The 20956-nt window shown below is 36.0% G+C and overlaps 1 protein-coding gene across 2 annotated transcripts; it reads right to left on the bottom strand.

Annotated features, from left to right (window-relative positions):
* Positions 1–1326: 1326 nt before the first annotated feature.
* On the bottom strand, positions 1327–20649 carry OGFRL1 (opioid growth factor receptor like 1). 2 transcript variants are annotated; one of them, XM_058306983.1, is made up of 7 exons: positions 20273–20649; positions 15961–16047; positions 15731–15809; positions 12825–12903; positions 12665–12731; positions 12402–12547; positions 1327–8267 (listed from the first exon to the last, which is right to left on the bottom strand). In XM_058306983.1, exons 1-7 carry the CDS (start codon positions 20501–20503, stop codon positions 7625–7627), a joined length of 1332 nt encoding a protein of 443 aa, XP_058162966.1. In that variant the 5' UTR covers positions 20504–20649; the 3' UTR covers positions 1327–7624. The 2 variants fall into 2 exon arrangements, with proteins under 2 accessions (XP_058162966.1, XP_004482995.3); XM_004482938.5 differs by having other exon boundaries at positions 15731–15812; positions 20273–20569.
* Between the last annotated feature and the right edge of the window lie 307 nt (positions 20650–20956).

The following is a 20956-nucleotide window of genomic DNA, read 5'->3' as shown; positions in this document are numbered from 1 at the left end:
TGCTGCTGTCACTGTTTTTCCTCTGTCATGTAGCCACACAAGTAAACCTGGGGATTTATAATCTATAATGGGGAATTGTAGCTTGTAAATCAGCCCTTTTTATCCCTTTTAACCCCCTTTCTTTCCACCTGGGACCACTGCTCTCTTATTTTCTCCCATTTCTCTTCCCTCCCTACCTGAATAAATTACTGGCTTAACACACCCAATGTGCTTTTGAAATTCCTTTCTGCAGCATAGCCAAGAACCTAGATAAAATCCGGTAACACTATTTTAAAATGCTCTTCCAGTTATTCCTACATATTAGTGGGGATAATCTCAGAGGCAAGATAATCCTCACATGTTCCATTTATTAGCCTTACTCTTCAACCCCTCATGATGACCAAAGCCTAAAATTATCCACAAGAAGTCAAACTGCCCATCATGGCTTTTATACAGGCTGGGATTTCCTTCCATCTCTAAAACACCAGCTCTCCTGCCTTGCCTCCACTTCAGCTTAAAATGATGAAAATTTTATGAATCTTTTTTCCAAAATCTCTCCCATATTAAACTTTACATCCATGCAGAAATGCAGAATCAGTTCTGTATTTCTATCTTTAGAATCTGACTTTTCTTTGATTTGATATTGTCTTCAGCCATTTGGGTCTGTGAGGAAAAGAAAACCCCTCTTTTTCTATTACAGGGTTTGTCCATTCTTCCCTTATGACAATAATTGTTTGCACGCATTCCTTTCTCTACTAAACAATTCATCCAAATGCAGCGCTGCAGTTAAAATCGCACTCACTTACCACTTCAACTTTTTTTTCTATCAGCTTCTCAATTATGCATAACATGCCTTCATTCTGACTCTTACCACAATTTATTCTTAGTTCTTTCAACCTTTCTTTCCCTGCCTATATAGTTTAATCCAGCAAGCTCAAACGTTATGCTTTTCTGCTTCATCTTCTCCCACATAGTCCTGTGATGCCTAGAACAACCTCCTCTCCTCATGTCCATCTTTCAGTTACATTTTTTCTTAACAAAAAATGTGACTTCTTAAAAAGACTAGTGCTATTAAGTGGAAAAGCTGTCATCTCCATTAGCTACTCATTTTCATTCATCTCTATGAAATATGCTTTTACATTTTAACATTATAGAAAAGTAGAAGAGAAAGAACAATAAAATTCAAGTATTTATACATGTGATATGCCATCTAAAATCTCACACTTAATATGTAAATAAGATTTCACCCTTAAAAAGAAAAATATTTATTTTTGAGTAGAAAAGGAAATGGTAATCTTATAAGATTATCATATACAATAGATGGCTAATCATTGGAAAACAGAGTCATTTTGTTCTAGCTCTTTAAAAATATTTTAATCATGCAAAATCAGCACAATGTATTCTAACACAATGCTTAAATATTAAGATGAAATGCCTTTTATTAGTTTTACAGGATGTATACTTGGCAAAAGTTACTAAAAATAATTACTTGAAAGTAACTCTAAATATATTATTTAGAAACAATATTTTCAAATACAGCAGTAAGCAACAGAAACTATTGCTCTTTATACATTTTTGGCATAACACTGCCATACAATTACATAATTATTAAAAAAGTATTTTATAGTACCTTACAGATCCAGAAACTGGTTACAACTTCTACCACATACACATGGTATTGGTACTAACAAACATGCACAGCATTCTGTAATTCATACTGCAGTAGAATACAGAGCACAGGGAAGGCAGTGGCCACTGGAGAATCAGAGCTCATGTGGTAAGTAAAATGCACATTTTTGTAAGAATCACTCCCTTTTTCCTGAAATCCTTGAAATACAAAGGACGCAATTGTTCTAAATTGAAATAGTGACAAGACCCAGTTGGCCATCTATCTTAGGTTACACTAAAGAAGAGACAATATCTTACTTGGAAAACAAGCAAAAGCCCTTTTTGGGGGAAAAAAAATGCTTGTCAAAGGACCTAACAATTTGCCCTCATTTCTTTTTTTTTTTTTCCATTAGTGAGGTACATTCATTGCAATTGAACATGTTTTGGAGCATTGCCACTAAATGTGGATTCAAGTTTACATTTTAGTTTACACTCCCATTTATTTCTATATTTTGTAATGCTACACAGCTAATAATGCTGCCAACTCTTGATGGTATTGGAGATAGGTACTTCATTTATAAACCATCTATCACTTAGTCGTCTTATCTGCAGCCAGTTCCTCAATTTAACTTCTGCAATGGTTTTACTTACAAGCAAAGGACTTAAACTTGGTGTCTGACCATTTGATTACTTCTTTCAGTCTAGCAAAGGTTTTACTATGCAGTAGGCAAGATTCATGCTTCCCACAATCTCTGCTCTCCTGAGCACAGATAATAGAAACTAGGTCCCCCCCCCCACCTGCTTCCAATAATTCTGGTATTTTCACAGACCTATAAATGGTTATATCTTTATTTCTATGCAGAGTTTCTTGCTACTATTTGTTATTTTGTTTCACTTGTTTTCCTTTTGTTCACATAAAACTAAATCCATTAGCACTGAAAAAAATGTTCATTTGATCAACGAATATAGAACTGGAATGCTTCTTAGAACAAAAGTTTATTATATAACTAATCTCTCTAGTTAATGTAAACTGTTCTTCAAGGATCCTTTATAATTAAAAGAATGAAAATAAGATAAATAAACCACATAGCTTAAATATAGTTCCACAGAGTGCTCTGATTTTAAGAAAAGATCTTTTAGTATAGCAAGTAAGAATTGTCTTTACCCTCTCACTTCATTTTTAAAGTATACTGAGTTATTCTATGAAAAGCCTTCATATATATATATAATCTATCTGTGATATATATAAAATAAGATATATATAATCTATCTGTGAAAGAACAACCCAATAGATTTTGATTGAAAAGACTAAGGGGAAATTGGTATTCCAATGTGTTTCCCCAGATAGTCATAAAGGTACAGCTGTTAATTTACATAGCAGGAGCCCAATTGCTCTTAATTTTCTGAACAACTACAAAATGGTGGCAAATAAATTGGATTATATGTTATGGAATCTGATACCCATTAAAATTGTGTATAGCATCCAAGATGGAGATGGTTTACTGTCCCCAGCAGCCAAGGATCCAGAGGAGGCTCTGAGGCCCTGCCCTGTCACTTGAAAGGGTTAGTTCCATTTCACTAGGGATCCTACACTGATTCTTAGTCACCTAAGACTAAACTCCCCAGCCAGAGTTTGGGCCATATAATTGCCCACATAATGCCATTAATTTTATTCTCCACATCAAAATGTTAATTCAAGAAAACTATCATATTATTTCCCACAAATAACTAAAAGCAAACTTCTCAACAGAAAAGGAAAAACACAGCAGAAAACTCTCATTAATGTAAAAAGAAAACAAGAATAGCATTTTAAAAAATGTTTATAATAAAACTATGGCACACATTTTTTAAATTTCAGATTCCCTCCAGCCATCTACTAGAATTAAACTTTTAAATAACTTCTCTAATAGAATTGCATTTTCTGCAACAATCTGCCTCTAAGAGAAAGAAATAAAACACAGGTAAAGTATTTCTTATAATAACTGAGGTATTGTTTTAAATGCAAATTATAGCATATAGCAATACTAAGGAAAAGCATAAATACAACAAACCACAGTTTCCCTACTCTAAACACTTTTGGTTAAGTACAGCACATTGTTGAATACCGTATTGAGTACACTTCTTTATCAGTTGATGAATTCTCCCAAACAGAAATTCCTCCAAAATGAAAAAAACACCAAAGTAAGTTTCATTAAAGTACTCATGGTCTGGAAAGTTCCCTGTGACAATAATTTACAATGGAGCAAAAATTTTAAAGTTCTGAATGAAAACCATTTACATTAAGGCACATCTAACACCTCCAGGTATTCATATTTATAACTATATTATTATTAACTTCAGTAATAAGGGATTTCTAAACACATGGTCTGTCCCAGAACACAATCTGGATAACTAGAATGGGAGAGGAGGAGGGAAGTACTCAATGTCACCATAGAGATTGCCCACACAAATCTGTTCATGTAATAACCAGTACAGAATTCAAAGTCAAAGATGTCAGTAGATACACTCTTCATTTTCTAGCTCCTACACTGAACCTACCCATCATTCTCTACAACTGCTCCTATATTTGAAATGATTTTAGCATGTGTGACTCCAGCCTTCCTTACACTTAATGCATATACCACCCAAAAGAAAGGGGAGTTTTTTAAGTGGGAGACAAAATAGAAACCCTCAAAACAGTTCCGATAACTAAGGATCCCAATCTACCCCAAACAGACATAAAAGACACATAGCTGCAATTACAATAAAGCAAGATCAGGAATGTCCTTCTCTAGGATTATAAAATAAAACTTTTAGAAAAGACTCAATTACGGTAATAAACCTGCTTGATTTAGTTACTCAGTGGATTATAAACTCAACCATGACTTTACTACAAACTTGGGAAATTTAATCAAATACTCTCTACCCATCAGTTCAAATAATTTTTGAGCACTTGATGGGGAGGTTTATTCACTAAATTGATTTAAAGAGTAACTCAGATACAGCACTATACTATTTTTCCTTTTTCACAAGATCATACTTTCAGTATAAAAAATGGAAGCAGAATAGATTATTTTATATGACAAAGTATGAAATATGACTGACGAATATGGCATTTACATATGCCTATATTTTTAATACTAAAAAAAAAAAACTTAGAACTTCCCTAGTAATTCCTGAATTGTAGGTTTTAATTTTTTCTTGAGGCTGAAATAAAATAGCTGCAAAACAAATTCAAAACTATAGAAAATGATTTTTGAACCAAGAACTAGACTTAATTAAAAGAAAGCTGATGTTTTTATTTCTAATACAAATCTTTTGATTTTCCTGACCATATCGAGCATAGAAAACGTATAATGGTGCAATATTTTTAATGTTATAAACATTTTTCTAATATACAGATATAGGTATTATAATATTACTTTACAGAATTTCAAAGTATTTTCATATATATTATCTCCTTATTATAAATAAAATATTTAAGCACAAAATATTATAAATAAACTAACCAAGTGGTGTAATATCTATTTGCCATGAAACGCAAGTTAGCATTTTATCAATAGGCAATCTTTAGTATCCTTGCGGTCTGTGGTACAATAATAAAGATTATATATTGCAAAGATTCAGTAATATTTCTAGCTATTTGGCCAGCTTTACTGCGTTTTTTTTTAGAACAGCTCAATAAATTTTTGCAAGCATGATTGTTTTTAAAAACACAAAAACATGGAGTTAAACTCAGAGGGCTTTTTTTTACTAAGACACACATAAATACATATATATATAGATCTTGTTTTAAAAAATCTATTAAAGGTACAAATTATTCTTAATAGGTAAAAATTCTAAATGCTCATAATTTTTAGCTGTAAAAAGAATATCCTCTTACTTGTTCTCCACTGAATAATTTTCTTGCAGGTTATTTACAGATTAAATGGTGGAAATATACTGTTACATGTGAATATGCACATGTTGGGAATATACCATGGTGGGAAAGGTCATTCTTTTAGAAGAAAGCCAGGCATTTTTCCCCTTGAGACTCAATATTCTAAAACTAAAAGGCACAATCTAATCAAACCTCTAATGAGGCATAATATTCTAAAAGTTGTTAAATGAATGATATACTAAAATATCTAAGTAATTCAGACTATATTCATTGATCTTAGTATCTGATTACTGTATAAATATTTTAGTATCTGTTCACAAATTAATATTAAGCATTTAGAAAGAGGTTTGAACACTTTATCATGTATGCAACACTGGTAAGATATTTTTGAATTAAATAATATTCCTATAGTTCAACCTAATGCAACAACCTACTTTCATCCCTTAAATCTGTAAAACTGTTTATTGAGTTCTATAAGGACAGTGCTACAAAAAGTACCACATAAAAAGGATTTATGTATTCCCTGCCTGTATAAAAGAAATTGAAATGTAAAAGCAGAATTGGTTCCCCAAATCCTAGTACTCTTTGCAAAATAGTAGAAAGCAAAGATTAGTACATTATGAGAACTAAAAATAAGAAAATGTTCTTTTTTATGCTCTGGAATATGACATGCATCATGAGTGTAATATATTCATATAAATATCAGGATTTACGCAACTGTGATATTTCACGTAAACTTCAAAGCAATAAAATCATATTTTTAAAGACATTGTCATTCTATTTTGTAGAAATCCACTGCTGAAAATAGAGACAACAAACGGTACTATGATGTGATACAAAATAGAATATATTAAAATTTCTTTGGGGGGGGGAGATGAAAAAATTCTTCTTAAAAGCTCAAGAGAAGAGACAAAAGCAATTCCTGAAATAATGTAGAACTACTTTTATCTGTTAATTGCTTCAACTATATGTAAAATATTCACCACAGTATTTCTGGCGTTTTTGTTTGTTTTTTGATTTATAATATTTTAGGAAATAAAATGTTTTAAACAGTGTGAAGTAACATTAAATGCTTAGTAAACCTGAGTATGTCGAAGTTCAAATCTGTTCTCAATTTCAAAGTTTGATAATTTAGAGATGCAGCAAATTGTATTTTTTTAAAAAGACACACTATGGACTAAGTGATATAATTTCATAATCCACATAACATTGGGATACCCATGGTTTTAGTATCCACTGCCTTTAGTATCCACCGCCAGTGCAAGAGGCATGACTTTTGAAAAATGAAATATCTTTTTTTATTTTTTAATTCTTCAGTTATTTCCATTCAGAATCAAGCACCAAATTTCTATGGAACAGCCATAAAAAGCAAAAATTCTATTTCTGGACTTTGTGTCCAGAAAACTTGTTTTAGCTGCTTAATATGGAAAAAAGCATTTTATTATTTTAAACAAAGCAAATTCTTGAAATCATACATTTAAAGTCCAACTGTGTTCCTTTTACATTTCAATATACAAAATCTTTCTAACATAAGCTGGGAAAGCACCCGCTAATTGTCAAAGATGGATGAAAGCAGGTGAGAGCGAGAAAGGGAAAGATGGTACTACAGCAGGACTGATGGATAGACTGGGAAAGTTACAGATCCCTAAGAGCATGCTTTTCACTTATCAGGATTTAAAAAGCAACTTGCTGTGGTGTTGTAATAAAAAACCCAAGTTACTTTATGAAAACATTTGAGAAGACCAAGTTCTTTTTTTCCAGCTTAAAAAATAAATTCATAAATGAGCTTAAAGTTTTGGGCAACATGATGGAATTATCCTCTTGGTCTTCCTCATGTAGATTGTATCACTCAAAAGAATTTACCTGATATGTCAAATTCTACATGATTTTTTTCCAGTTGCCTTGAAAATAATTTGAAAGTAATCACTGTGCACAGAATTGTAAAACTCACATCCTAAAAGCTTTAGCAAATACATTCATTTATTGGGTCTTGTCTTCAGATTTCTTATTAAGTATTAAACTGTCATCCAAAATGAAAAACAAACAATAACAAAATCTTGCAACAGAAATCACAGACACCTAAGGTTTCAAATTTGACCTCATCTTTGATCTTTAGGATAGACTATTCAGGAGTCTTTTCCTCCCTTACCTAAATTGGTTTTTGGGTTTTCTGATAATTCACTGTAATAATATGTCATCATGGGAACTTGTATTTCCAGGACTTTCACAGTCTTTGTTACCATTTTCACCTTCTTCTTCTTTTTCAGAAGGGGATACACTATCTCTTTTCTCTTCTGGTTGAGAATCGGAATTTTCGGCATTACTGTCCTCACTGTTTCTCGGCTTTGCAGCTTCATCGCTCGGCTCTGCTCTGGGCTTGTCTGCCTCACTTCCAAGATCTGTAGGTGTCCCCTTTTTTTCTTCCACTGTTTTACTATTTAAATTAACAGTTGAGGAGGAAATTTTGGAGTCCTTGGATTTTTTATGCACAGAAGTTTGACTGTTGTGACTGGAGAGCAGCGGGGCGGATGTTTTCGGCACTTTGCTTCCCTCTGACTGTTCTTTTCTAGGTGGTCCCCAGATAAAATTCTCTGAGGGTGTGTAATGTTTCTGGGCAAATCGTAAGAGCTTTCGCCTTTCCCGTCTGTCTCTAATTGTATAAACGAAATATTCCAGAGCACTCTGCTTAATATTGGGAATAGTATTTTCTACAAGAGCTTCGTGAAGAATAAATTTTACAAGAGGAGATTTAAAACTTTCATATCCAAGTTCACCAAGGCTTTTAAGAATACGGGTGATTCTTAAGTAGTTGTGTTGGGACCTGGAAGAGAAGATTGAATAAAATGAAAGGAAAATATCAGGTGAAGGAAAACAGAAATGAAAACTATTGGAAAAAACAAATTTTTTTTTATGGAATCTTATGCCATGGATGTATGACTTAAATTACTTTTTTTTTCAGAAGTCATATTAGAAACCATTAAGGTTTTAAAACCTTATGCCACAATGTAATATCAATCTATATGAAACTCAAATGTGTAAGATAAATTCCCCTTATTTGTTTAGTTCTTCATATTAGAAAAATATTTAGACTAAAATTTCTTCCCATTAATGTTGAATGGTTGTTTGCTTATTAAGTACCCTGATGATGAATGATAATAGAGCTGATCAGCAAAATCAACCATATTAACCAACTCACAAGGAATGCAAAACCACCACTCCACCTTGCTAGAACAATTCTGACAAAGGATGCAAAATTGGATCATTTGGTAGGGCACAGTTTAATAGCTAAGTGACCTGAGATCACACCCTGGCTCTGTTACTAACCAACTATATTATATCTGTTCTCCCTAAGCCTCAGTGTCCTCATGGGAAAAATGGGAAAAATGGCCCATACCTCACTGAACTGTTGTGGGAATCCAGTGATGCATATGAAGCTGCATTAAATGAAGTACATATTCAGTAAATATTAGATACAAGATGAAATTGCTGTTGTTATTTAAAGATTTGGAATTAAGGACCACCATATTTGTACCAATTCCAACTTAACCTAATTTTCTTCCATCCCGGGCCATTAGCTCTTCCTCTTTCCCTAGCCAAGAAGTTTTAATTTGCTTACCCATATCCTAAAGAAATCTTCAGCTACATATATTGTAGTCATGTGTGTCATCAACAGCACAGGTATTTATTTACCTGATATTTCCACACAGCCACAACCATCACTTTCTTCTAACTATAACTTTCTAAAACCTATTGTATACCTCTGACACTGAACTTTCTACAAGCATTGCATACACTTCCCTGTTTCCAAACGTGCTTAGAGGATTTTGCTTAGAAATAATAAGCAAATTATCTGAGAAGGGTGAAGGATGTTGATTTATTTGAAGGAGGAAAGGGAGTGGTTCCATTATCTTATATTACAATGAGAGAGTTTGGACAAAACAAAACCCTCAATTATTTGGGCTAACCAAACACTGTAAAAGACAAGTCTAGCAGTTTCTCTTATCTCCATCCTATGGGATACTCACCAAAAAGTCTTATCTTAAGATGCAACTCATTGGAGGTAGAAAGTTAAAACAGCAAAGGTAAGTTTCAGTTTTATGAATCTGTATTTTTTTTTTTTAATATTTAGGAGGTAAAAATCCTTTGAGACTAAACATTTTGGTAAAGTTAAAACAGTGTGCAGGACTGACTTAGTTGTTAGGTTAGTATGGAGTTTGCATACTCAAATAGCATAGTAACAAAACTTTTGGGCAACATCTGCTTCATAAGTCTTTGAGAATGATATGTATGGAATGGGAGAAGAATGTTTATCCCATAGAAGAGTTCTATTACAAAACAAAATTTACTGTTTTGCAACCAGGTTGAGTTCACATATTCAATCCAAGAAGAATAGTCAAGTTAAAACCTCTCTACACATTTAGGAGTCCGTACAAACTCTCCAATTTAAAAGTAATTACATATCAGTAGAAAGGGACAAAACCTTGAGTTGAAAAGAATGATGATCAGGATTCTGGAACAAAACTGTTGAAAAAAGCAATTGGATGTTTCAGTATGATTTGAAATAAAAGTCACATTGAAAGATAAAATGGAAGTAAAGATTTGTGAACAAATCTTTGGAGTTGCACATCAGATAAAAGAGAAAGGCTGGGCTTCCAGATAGCAATAAGGACAATAAGTGGGGCTTGTCAGGAAGACTGGGTAGGTAACGGGAAGAGCACGCGCATACACACACACACACACACACACACACGTCAAGAACCAGGAAGACAAAATAAGAGATTCTAGGGTCTAAAGTATGACTCAGCAGGTGAAGTTGATAACAAATAAAATTGAAGATACATCTTAGTAGTTGGTCTACATATCTGTATTCCCATTTGAAAACGTCACCTCTTTAGTCATGGTCACTTGTTCACTGAAGTTATTTTATTTCACATTGATTCAATATTTTTCATCTGCAGGGCTACTATAAATACAGAGTTCCTTGCCTCCTCTAAAGAACTCACAATGCCATGTAGATTAAAACACAAATAAGTTATGACACTTAAGAATAAATCAGAAAAGAGCCCAACTGAAAAAAGAAAACGGAACAGAAGTTTTCATATAACCCAATATAATTTGTTCAAATCTAGTCAATAAGTAAATTTTTTGGCAACTAAACTAGAAAGGAAACTTGTTTTCTGGAAGATTCTTGGTAAGTTCATTCATAGCTGGAAAAGCTCTATACCCAGGGAAAGGCAAAAGAGAGAAGATGGCGATGGATAGAGGGAGCTAGATGGGGCAGAGGAGTGAGAAGTGACTGTTAGTTTAGGCTTCCCTCTCTTGACTCAAGCTTGTCAATCATTTCATTAAAGCCATCAGAAAGGGCTCTGTTGCCAGTTTTAAATCAGAGGATCTGACAATAAAATTTCAAGCTGGCTTTAAGCGGACAACCATATTTTATTCATTACTTTATTTATTCAACAAACATTTACTAAACATGATTGCTATTCCAACCATAAAAAAACAAATTAAGGTGGGAGATTCTCTAAAATGACAGTTGTGAGTACATGAAAGATGAGGTACTATCAGATTCTCTCCAGAGTTTAATGTCACTTTTGCCATCCTTCATGTCAATAGGCTATTTGGATACAGTTTTCTTTGACAGTGTGACAAACATGCTTAGAAAGTTTATCCAGAGATAGCTACCTGCAGTGCTTGGGCAGAGGCATACATACTTCTGCTTTAAGTGCCCTATATAAATTAAAGTTAAATTGAGTTATGAATTAATGGGTCTTCTAGTCAGGATCATAAAGCTTTATACCCATATCTTCAGTGTTTTAGTACAATCTACCATTTTAGTAGCATAGATTACAGCTAATAAAGGAAAAGGAAGGCTTTAAACATTAATACTCATACTTAATTTATCAAAGCAAGATGAAAGTTCTAGAAAGCCACAATAAATTTGCTTTACTGATGCACAAAGCACTGAACTGTTCTGGGCAAAGAGAAATTCCTTAGGTTAGTTTTTATTTTTTTCTCTTAGTACTTGCCTAGTTCAACTAATTATAATATGCTGTAAAAGTGCCTTAAAGCTATTGGTTTATAGTCCAGTAGTGATATGTCACCCTATAATTAAAAAAGAAAATTAAAAGTTTGCATGCCAAGAAAATATTAAGAAAAACAGACTTTGGTTTTAAGTACTAATGAAAGTTATAAATATCCAAGCAAAAGAATATAGCAGATCAATTCCAAATAATCTATGTTAAAGTTTTTTCACAGGTTTTGGAGTTTATTAACCAGAAACATACTTTTGTTTTTAACATAAATAGCAAATAAAATTTTAATTTCCTCCCCATTTTAGTAAAATGCACATGAATATCTCATTCTTATAAAATGAATTTTAAACCCATAGGTTTTAATTCATGGATTTGATCAAAGGCAGCACTATGCTCAAAAGACTGTTCCCGAAGAAACTTACAATCTAGTAGGTGGGAAAACTGTATGAAAGCAATAACCAAAAATGTTAACAACAACAACAAAAACAGGGATGCATCAAGAATGGTTCTATTGCAGGGACAGATGCAGGACATTATTTATCCTGCCATAACCCACACTGATGAAAGAGGTTGTTGATGTGGGAGGAGTGGGGCTGGGCGTGGGAAGTAAGGTATATGGGAACCGCTTATATTTTTTAATTTAACATTTTGTGTGATCTATATATCTTTTAAAAAAATGATAATAAAAGATTAGAAAAAAGAAATAGCTCCAAAGCTGAATAGCTGTGTTTCTATCTGGAAATTTTTTTCTGTTTCTTTTGTTGTTTCAGAATGTAGAAGGGGAATAAAATTTAGTTCAGACTAGTTTTTAAACCCAAAAGCTTGGGTCCATCTACTATTTGTTCCTGGGCTCCATAAAGAATTCTTATGGAAAATAACATACCAGCTCTTGATTTAGAAAATGTGTGAGCTTTACTTACTCATTCAGATGCTGAAACCTTTCCTGCCAGTTAACAGCACGGGCCACATTTCCAGTTTTATCAATCAATTTTATTCCAAAGAATTCTAACATCATTTTATAAGCCAGCAGGAATCTTCTAATTGCTTCTTTTGTTTTTTTGAATTCCTAAATGATAAAAAAAAAAAAGTCAGCTGAAACGATTCAGTAGCTACCTACCGAGGATGAATAGAGAGCAATTTTATATTTTGCTATTTCATACAAAATGAAATGAGCTTGCATTACCTCAATTTCATACGTAGTTAGTTCTTTAGCATAAAAGTTCAAGCCTTGTTCTCTCAGGGGAAACAGCCTATAATTTAAAAAAATAAAATTTCATATTAACATTGTCTGGAAAACATGTATGTTTAAATAGGACATAGTTCAAAATAGATATGTAACTGACCATTGAATGTAAGTATGGTTGTGTTCCAGCTTCTCATAATCTCCTTTCCACTTACTTAGAACCTCTTCAATGTAAACACCTAAATAGTAAACATTTTAAAAATGAATAAGACATTTAAAACATTTGGAACGCATTTTAAGATTTCAATCACTCTCAAATTTTATAGTAAAACATTTGAAAATTTAGTAACAGCCCACAAAAGTAGTGCTTTTAGAAGAATAATATCATGTGCCACATAATCAGTTTTCTAATAATCCTAATTTTTAAAATGGCACCTCAAATTACAGAAAGTTCTATTGGACTGTATTAATCTAAAGCAAAGGTTAGCAAACCATGGCCTGCCAAGTGTTTTTTGTAAAAAAGTCTTATTAGAATAAAGCATAAACATTCGTCTGTGTATTATTCACAGCTTTTTCTGCACTACAAGAGTAGCACAAGTAACTGCAACAGAGACCATACGGCCCACACGGCCAAAATATTTACTATTAACCCTGTACAGAAAAAGTTTGCCCTAGAGGGCCATGTAGTTCTTTAAATACTAGCTAGGATCAAAATGAAATATACGCTGGGGAAAGAGAGGAGGGAAGAAAAGAGGGAGGGAAAAAGAGAAGTAGAGATAAGGGAAAGAGAAGGGTGAAAGAAAAATGAAAGGTTGTTGAGAGCCTACTGTATGTTGAGCCTAATTATCCACAGTGTACATCTTCCAACTTAATCTTCAAAGAAATCTCCCAAAACAGGGTTATTAATCTTAGTTTACTAATGAGAAAATTGTGCGATTTGTTCAAAGTCACACACTAGTAAAAGAGTAAATCTAGGATGAGAGCACAGGTCTTTCTGGTTCCACCCCACTCTTCCCCTAAAAGTACTCATTATAACAAAATTCTCCTGTTTGTTAAGTCTGCCTAGGTCCTCACAAATCACTATGTGGTCTTTTAATAGATTTTAGGAAAAAAATTACATACTATTTCTCTAAATATAACTCATCTCATTCTTGTTTCCTCCAGAAATAATCATTTTGTAGCCAAAGTCTATTTTCCATGGGTTTGATAAAAAGTTATTTCTCAATCACACTCTTAGGTTTATCAGTTCATTGAAACTATTTATATCCATATTTTCCTATTTTTTTTCCTTTCCAATGATCCTTCCTCCTATTTAATAAGTAAAATACAATATAGCAAGTTTATACCTACTCACAAGTGTATATGTGTATGTATTCATATATTGGGAAGGAAGGTATGCAAGTTGATATAATATGTATAACATGAGCTAGAATAATATTTTATGTGATTTTAGCTAAAACTTCTGACCCCCACCAACCTTAAAAGATTTCAAAATAAATTTTTTGAGAGGACTACAAAAAACTTGGTGATTGCTTAAAGTTATGGTTTTAAATTACTACCTCAAAACAAATGAACTATTACAAATACAAAAATAATTGAGATTTTATTACTATCGTCTCTCTCTGTACAATAATTTTATTTATTTGAAGGTGACATTTAGGCAAGCTTCATGAACTTCAAATCAGAGTCAAATTAATAATTTATTATTGCATTTCTTCAAAAGGTATTCTTACCCCAAGTCCTCCCCCCAAATAACAACTTAATTAATATTATTTCCAGACGTAAATAAAGCAGTGCATTTTTACCATTACTAAATATAGCAGTACATTTTTATCCAGTCCCTTCCTTCCAAATCAGAGCATAAATTTTGAGATACCAGAAAGTTAATTAAAGACAAACGGATCTGGCCATTTCAGCAACATTCTAAAGCCATTACCCAAATGGTATAATTTTCAGGGCACAGTACAGGAAATTCCTCATCCCAACAATTAACCCAAACTTTATATATCCTTATACCAGTTAGAATGCAATGTCCTACCCCTTGAAATCCATGACCCTCCTACCCTGACTCACATTTTTATGGATTTTGCTCAGTTTCCACTGAGAGCAAAGATCAGGAACCAGGGACATCTAGTCAACTTACCACAGATAAAGACTTTAAAAACAAAAGCTAATTCTGCAGGTCTGACCTGGATAAAATGAAGGTGCGCACCATGAACCACACAACTTGGCACTTCAATGAACTATGCAATTTCATAGATACATTACTGTAGGAGTGCATCCTCTCACTGGTTTAGAAAAGACAGATCCTATGAGAGAACTGTGGGGTTTGACAGAGGAAGCAAGTTTATTTGGTAGAGTTGGACCAAGATCTAATATAAGCAGGGTATATGAGAATACCCTTATATTTTCAATTTATCATTTATGTAATCTAAAGCTTCTTTAAAAATGAAATTTAAAACAAAATCTACCAGGTTCCCTCCCAGGATATTGAATTGGAACTGCTGTAGCTTCCCAACCCCTAAATCTGAAAACCAAAAGGAAAGATAATTCTAAACATAAGCAGCATTTTCAATCACTTTCTAAATAATTTTCATCTTCAGGTATGGCACAGTGGATAGAACACTGAACTCTGAAGCCTAAACCCAACTGTCAATTGAGTGACCCAGCAAGTCAGTCATTTAAGCTCCAAATCCCAATTACCTCATCTTTAAATGAGAAAGCTATATTTGACCTTATCTAATGTTCCTTAATCATTGAATATTCTATGATTCTATAAATCTACTCTTTTTTTTTTTTCTCTCACAAAAATTACCCCTACTCTCTTTCAAATTATAGGTATGCAGGTGGTGGGAAGGTATTGCTAATCTGAAGCTATTCTTCCAGAATTTGCCAAGTGGTTGCTCACAATTTTAGGATCTAGGACTTTGGAGACACATAAGATTGCCCAGCAAAGTAAAGCCAAACAATAAACAAATGCATTAAGAAGACAGTAGTCATAAGGAAGTAATAAGCAGGTATACATTATTATTGTAAGTTTGCTTTTTACCAAAGTAGATTACTCACCATCTGGCTTAAATGGAATTTTATTCTTATAAAAACGAAGATTGCTCAAGTCATTTTGATATCGGATATCTTTGAAGTTCTGCTAAAGGAAAAAAAAATGAATCAATCTCCATAAAGAACATACAGAAAAGGCACTTGGACCCTTCTTCATGTTTTCTCAATGGCACCATACAGTAAGAAAAACAGAAAGGAAATACTTTATATTTTAGAAAAAAATTCAATACTCTTACTGGGTACTGATGTCGGTATTTGTACAAATCTCTTGCAGCATAAAAACTTCTCTTAGGTTTTGCAGTTGCTTCAGTGGGCTCAGCACTCTGAAATATAAAGTGAAATTCTATTTACATGCAAAAACAAGGTAATTTCACCAAGAAATATCCAGAACAAAAAATAATGAACACCCTTTATGAAAGCCTGAAAATTGTCACACTATCTAGATATATGTAAACATTATAAATGCTCTTTTACAAATGCTTACTAGCAACATTTCCTGATATTCTATTTTCCTGATTGAAACTGATAACATTTTTCCTAAGGAATATTACTAAGTAAAAAATTTTATTATTTACCAAAAACTGTTTATAAAGACCAAATGGATCAGTATCCATCAGAGACAGACTCAATACTAATTCAAAACATATATTTTACCACAGATTATGCAAGTGGTTCAATGAAAAAACTTAGTATACTCTGGATAATATTTAAAACATGTTAAGAAAATAAATCAATTCTACAAGGAAAATTCTTGTTAACTTTGCAATAATATTTTGCTGTACATGGAAGTCAAGTAATATTTATGAAAGGAAAGGAGGCTTATTAAATACCCTGAACAGCTTTCTAAGCATCATCCTTTATAGCACCATAACAAGAAGTAAAAAAGGCACGACTAATCCTGTTCATTCTGCAATAATATAATGTGATATAAATCACATTTAAAAGATACACACAAAGCAATAAAAAAGCTCTCAAATGGAATTAACTTCAGGTTGAGGTAAATTATAGGTGGTGGTTTATTCACACCATTTAAATTCAAAACAAAATTCCCACCATTTCAGGAAGTGATTTTTGAATTATCAGATGCAGTAATAAGATACATTCTCTAACTATGTGTACCATTATAATATATGAAAGAACGCTTTATGTCCAGGGTCCTTCAGAAGGACAATGAGACTGAAGATGATGTAAAAGAAGACAAAGTTTAGACTTGAATATTCTTTAAAAGCTTTGGCCCTACATCCTTTCTAATTATCTCCCACCCCACATCTGTGTTTACAGACTGGCATCCTCTAAGCAATTTTACACAGTTTGGAAGTGATGTGATTACTACAAGTACAGAGATACTTTAACACCAAGTCCTCTGATGTTTAACATTAGTTACTTTGTCATGTTACATAAGCAAGGAAAAGCTTAAATTCTGGTCCTTGCCAAAAGTTTCAAAAATAGCTCTGCCTAGCAAGTTTCTGGATCTATTCAGCCTGAACTATAACCACATGAATCATCATCTTACATTTGTGCAGAAAGCACTTTTCCATTTACAAAGCACTTTCATGTATATTATTTCATTTGATTCTAATAAGACACCTGGCTTGCAGTTAGTATCTCCGTCTTAGACACAAGGTAACTGAGACATAGAGAAGCTAAACAAGGCCCAGAACCCAGTGACAGCACAGGAACCAGAATCAGAGGCTTCAAGTCCAACTAGTTAGGTATGAATCAATTCCAGGTATACTAAAAGTGAAGGATCACTGTAAGAAATCTTGGTATAATGTCAATAGCACAAAACTTGGAGTTAGGAGACTCAGGCCAAGTCTTCATTCGGCTATTTAGTATTTGTGTGGCCGCAGAAAATTCACTTGACTGAATCTTAGGTTTATCATCTGTGAAATGAAGACAATGAATCATGACCTACCTTTTCCCCAGGATTATCATAAGAATAATTGCATCATCCAGCTGGTAAATCTACCCACCTGCCTGATCCATCCCTGCTCCTCCAATCCCTGTTCTTTAGGACTCCCAATGCAGTCCCCTTTCAACTGCTCAGGCAAGGGTTTTGTTTCCCGTCTTCTTTCCTGAATCATCAAAACTCCTTTCTCATCTGGATCATTCCCCTCAGCAAACAAACATGCCATAGTGTCTGTAATCTTAAACTAAACTACAAAACCTTCCTTGACCCAAATTCACCCTCAATTACAGACCCATATTTTCTGCTCCCTTTTATAGTAAAATATCACAAGAGTTCCCATACTCCCTGACTCTCAGTCTCTTTCCCCTCTTCTTACATTCTCCCATTAATTCACCCCAACCTGATTTTGCCTCCACTATTCCATAAAAATGGCCCTGGTGAAAGTCACCAACAAATCTCCACCTTGCCAAAGAATTTTCAGTGCTTAACTCGGGCAACCTCTCAGGAGCATTGGGCCATTTAGTGCCTATCTCCTTCCTGAAACACTGTCTGTACTTTGCTTCTAGGATCCCACAATCTCCTGGTATTCTTCTTCTATTATTGGTTGAACCTTCTCATCCTCCTTTTTTGGCTTTTCCTCCTCTTCACATCTTCTAAATGGAGGAGTTCCCAGAGTTCAGTACTCATTTCTTATCATTCCTTGAAGATCTCATATAATCCCTTACCCTTAAATACCATCAATCTATAAGCTGATGATTTCAGGCCTGTTAACTACTCAACATCTACTTGGATGTCTAACAGAATAGCAAACTCAACAGAATCCTTGTTTCAACTCCAAAACTGCCCCCCCCCCATACTTCTCCATCTTATTTAATAGCACTAACATTCATCCAATATTCATTTGGACTAGATGACAGCAGTGGGGGTTGTGAGAAGTAGTCAGTTCAGGATATGTTTTAATGGTAACTTGCAAATGGATTGACTTGGAGGAGTAAGGAGACAACGGGGGATAGTAAAAAAGCAAAATAAATGAGATTTGTTTTGGAATGCTAACAAGAAAAATGAAGCATTAAAGAGGAATAGGGAGCGGTGGTGTGCTCTACCATTTACGGAGTTGCAATTAACTGGAACATTCATTATCAAATTGTTTACATATATATAGATGGACCTGGTTAGTTGGATTGAATCTGAGCTGGAGTTTTCTGATTACTCAAAGTTCTATAGAAGGTTACTTAATTGGAAGATAAGTGGAAGGAAAAAAACACACTACAATACAGAATCAAAGACATTCCTGGTGTTGAATTAACAATGTGAACTGGACAGAGAAGTAAACCAGGATACAAGAGGCAGAGGACTATTCTAGGATTCTCACTGGGCAAAGGTCCTGGTGGTGTCAGATGCACTTGAGTTTATATTGGTCTGCCTCTCCCTCTATCATCTTGGGCAACTACTCTTTTCTCTAAATCTCAGTTTTCTCTAAAATAATGATTAAAAATAGCACCACCCCACCCCAGAATTGCAGTTGGTTTAAATAACATGCTTAGCATAGAATTTGTACTCAGAATTTTTTTATGATTCCCCGACCTAAACAGCGATGGTCATCAAGATGGATGAGGCAAAGTTAGCTGCAAGAGTCTGGTGATTGGTCCCTCACTCCAGGCAATCATGGCCTTAATCTCAAGTAGTTTAAAGTGAGTGTGTGGCATTAGTGCAGTTACAGGTCTTCTTGGACAAAGAGCTTTTATTTGTTGGGCTATATTTTCATTTTGGAAAGTAATGGGGGTGAGCAGAGGCAAGGCAGCAGAGAACCCTGTGGTCACAGTTGGCTTCGGTCTCCATTTTCCCGCCCTCGTTCCCCCTTGTTTGATAAAGGAGGAGGGCCTATGCAGAACTACAAACCGTCAACAAGTCCTGGACAGGACCGCCCAGGGCAGGCTCTGCAGTTCCTCCTTTTTAAAGTTTCCTGGATTATTTTCAGTCCCTCAGAGGCTAAATGAATTATTTATCTTTTAACTGCTCCTCCAAATTATACTGGTCAAACGATTTAAGCACAGATGGATGAAGAAGTCTTCTGGGTGAAATAAGATTCTTGAGGAGTGCCCTGAACTCCTAGGTTGAAAGGCCTTTCTCGGCTTGAGAACTGTGGCGTTTCCACTTCTTGTGGGACCTCCTACAATACTTTTGATGGCTGTAGACCCCACTGAAGGGAAAAGTGCTAGCCGCTTGTCAATCGCAGTTGCATCTTATTATGGGCAATTTCTACAAGGAACACGCACTAGATGTGTTTTATTAATCTTCTATTTTTAGACAGGTTCTTCTCACAGCCCCTTGCCTTCACCTAGCAGTGCTCTAGAGGCAGAAAAAACACCCATTCAAGTTGGGTTTGCCTTGAGGGACTTCCTTGCAGTGCCCACGCCAGGCCCAGGCGGGCAGCGGGCAGCCCCGGTGACCCGGCCACCGCAGGCCCGCTCGGACCCCGGGGCGGCAGCACAGGCGCGGGCGCGGAGGGTCGAGAGCAGGGGCAGGCAGAGCCCGGCGCCCCTGCCCTCTGCGCTAGGGGGCTTCTCGCGCTTGTCCCCCTCCCCGCCGACGTCCTTCCTCCCCAGTGCCAGGCCCCAGGCCGCTGCGGGCCCGCGTACCTGCTCCGCGCCCGCCGCCTCCGCGTCTTCGTCCGGCGCGGGGTTGGCGCAGGGCCGCCCGCCAGCTCGCTCCCGGGGCTGCGCGGGCTGCTCGGGCTCCTGCCCCCGGCCCTCGCCGCCGCCCGGCCCCAGCTCCTCCGGCTCGGGCTCCGAGTCCGTCTGCCAGGTGGAGTCGCAGTCCTCCACGGTGGTGGGCTCGCGGAAGCTGACCCCGCCGAGCAGGTTGCCCATTGAAGAGGCGGCGGCGGGCGCGGGGCTGCGGGGCGCGGGTGCGGCAGGCGCGCTAGGGCCCGGGCATGGCCGCGGCGAGGGCGCTGGGCGGCAGCCTCGGCGCGCCCGCCGCCGCACTGCCTCAGCGCGGCGAGCGGCAAACAGGCACACTCGCGGGGAGGAGCCGGCGGGCCGGGGCCGCCGCGGCCGCCGCCGCCCACGCTTGAACCCGCCCATCTGGTTCCTTCTCCTCCCCCGGCGGGAGCCCTGGGGAGCGGAGCGTCCACGCCGTGGGCCTGTGCGTCTCCGCCCCCGGCCCCTGCGACGCGCCTCGCTTTCCACTTAGCACTCTGGAAGGCCAGCCGTCGCGCAACCTTGTGGCGTCCCCTGGGATGGATTGGGGTCTGCTTGCCCTCCCTCTGGGACTGGGGGAGCGACCGGACTGGGGCTCCTCCCCGCTGAGCGGAAAGGGTG

This window comes from Dasypus novemcinctus, chromosome 11, assembly GCF_030445035.2.
Source record: "Dasypus novemcinctus isolate mDasNov1 chromosome 11, mDasNov1.1.hap2, whole genome shotgun sequence".
NCBI lineage: Eukaryota > Metazoa > Chordata > Mammalia > Cingulata > Dasypodidae > Dasypus > Dasypus novemcinctus.
This window is presented reverse-complemented; position numbering and strand designations above follow the sequence as displayed.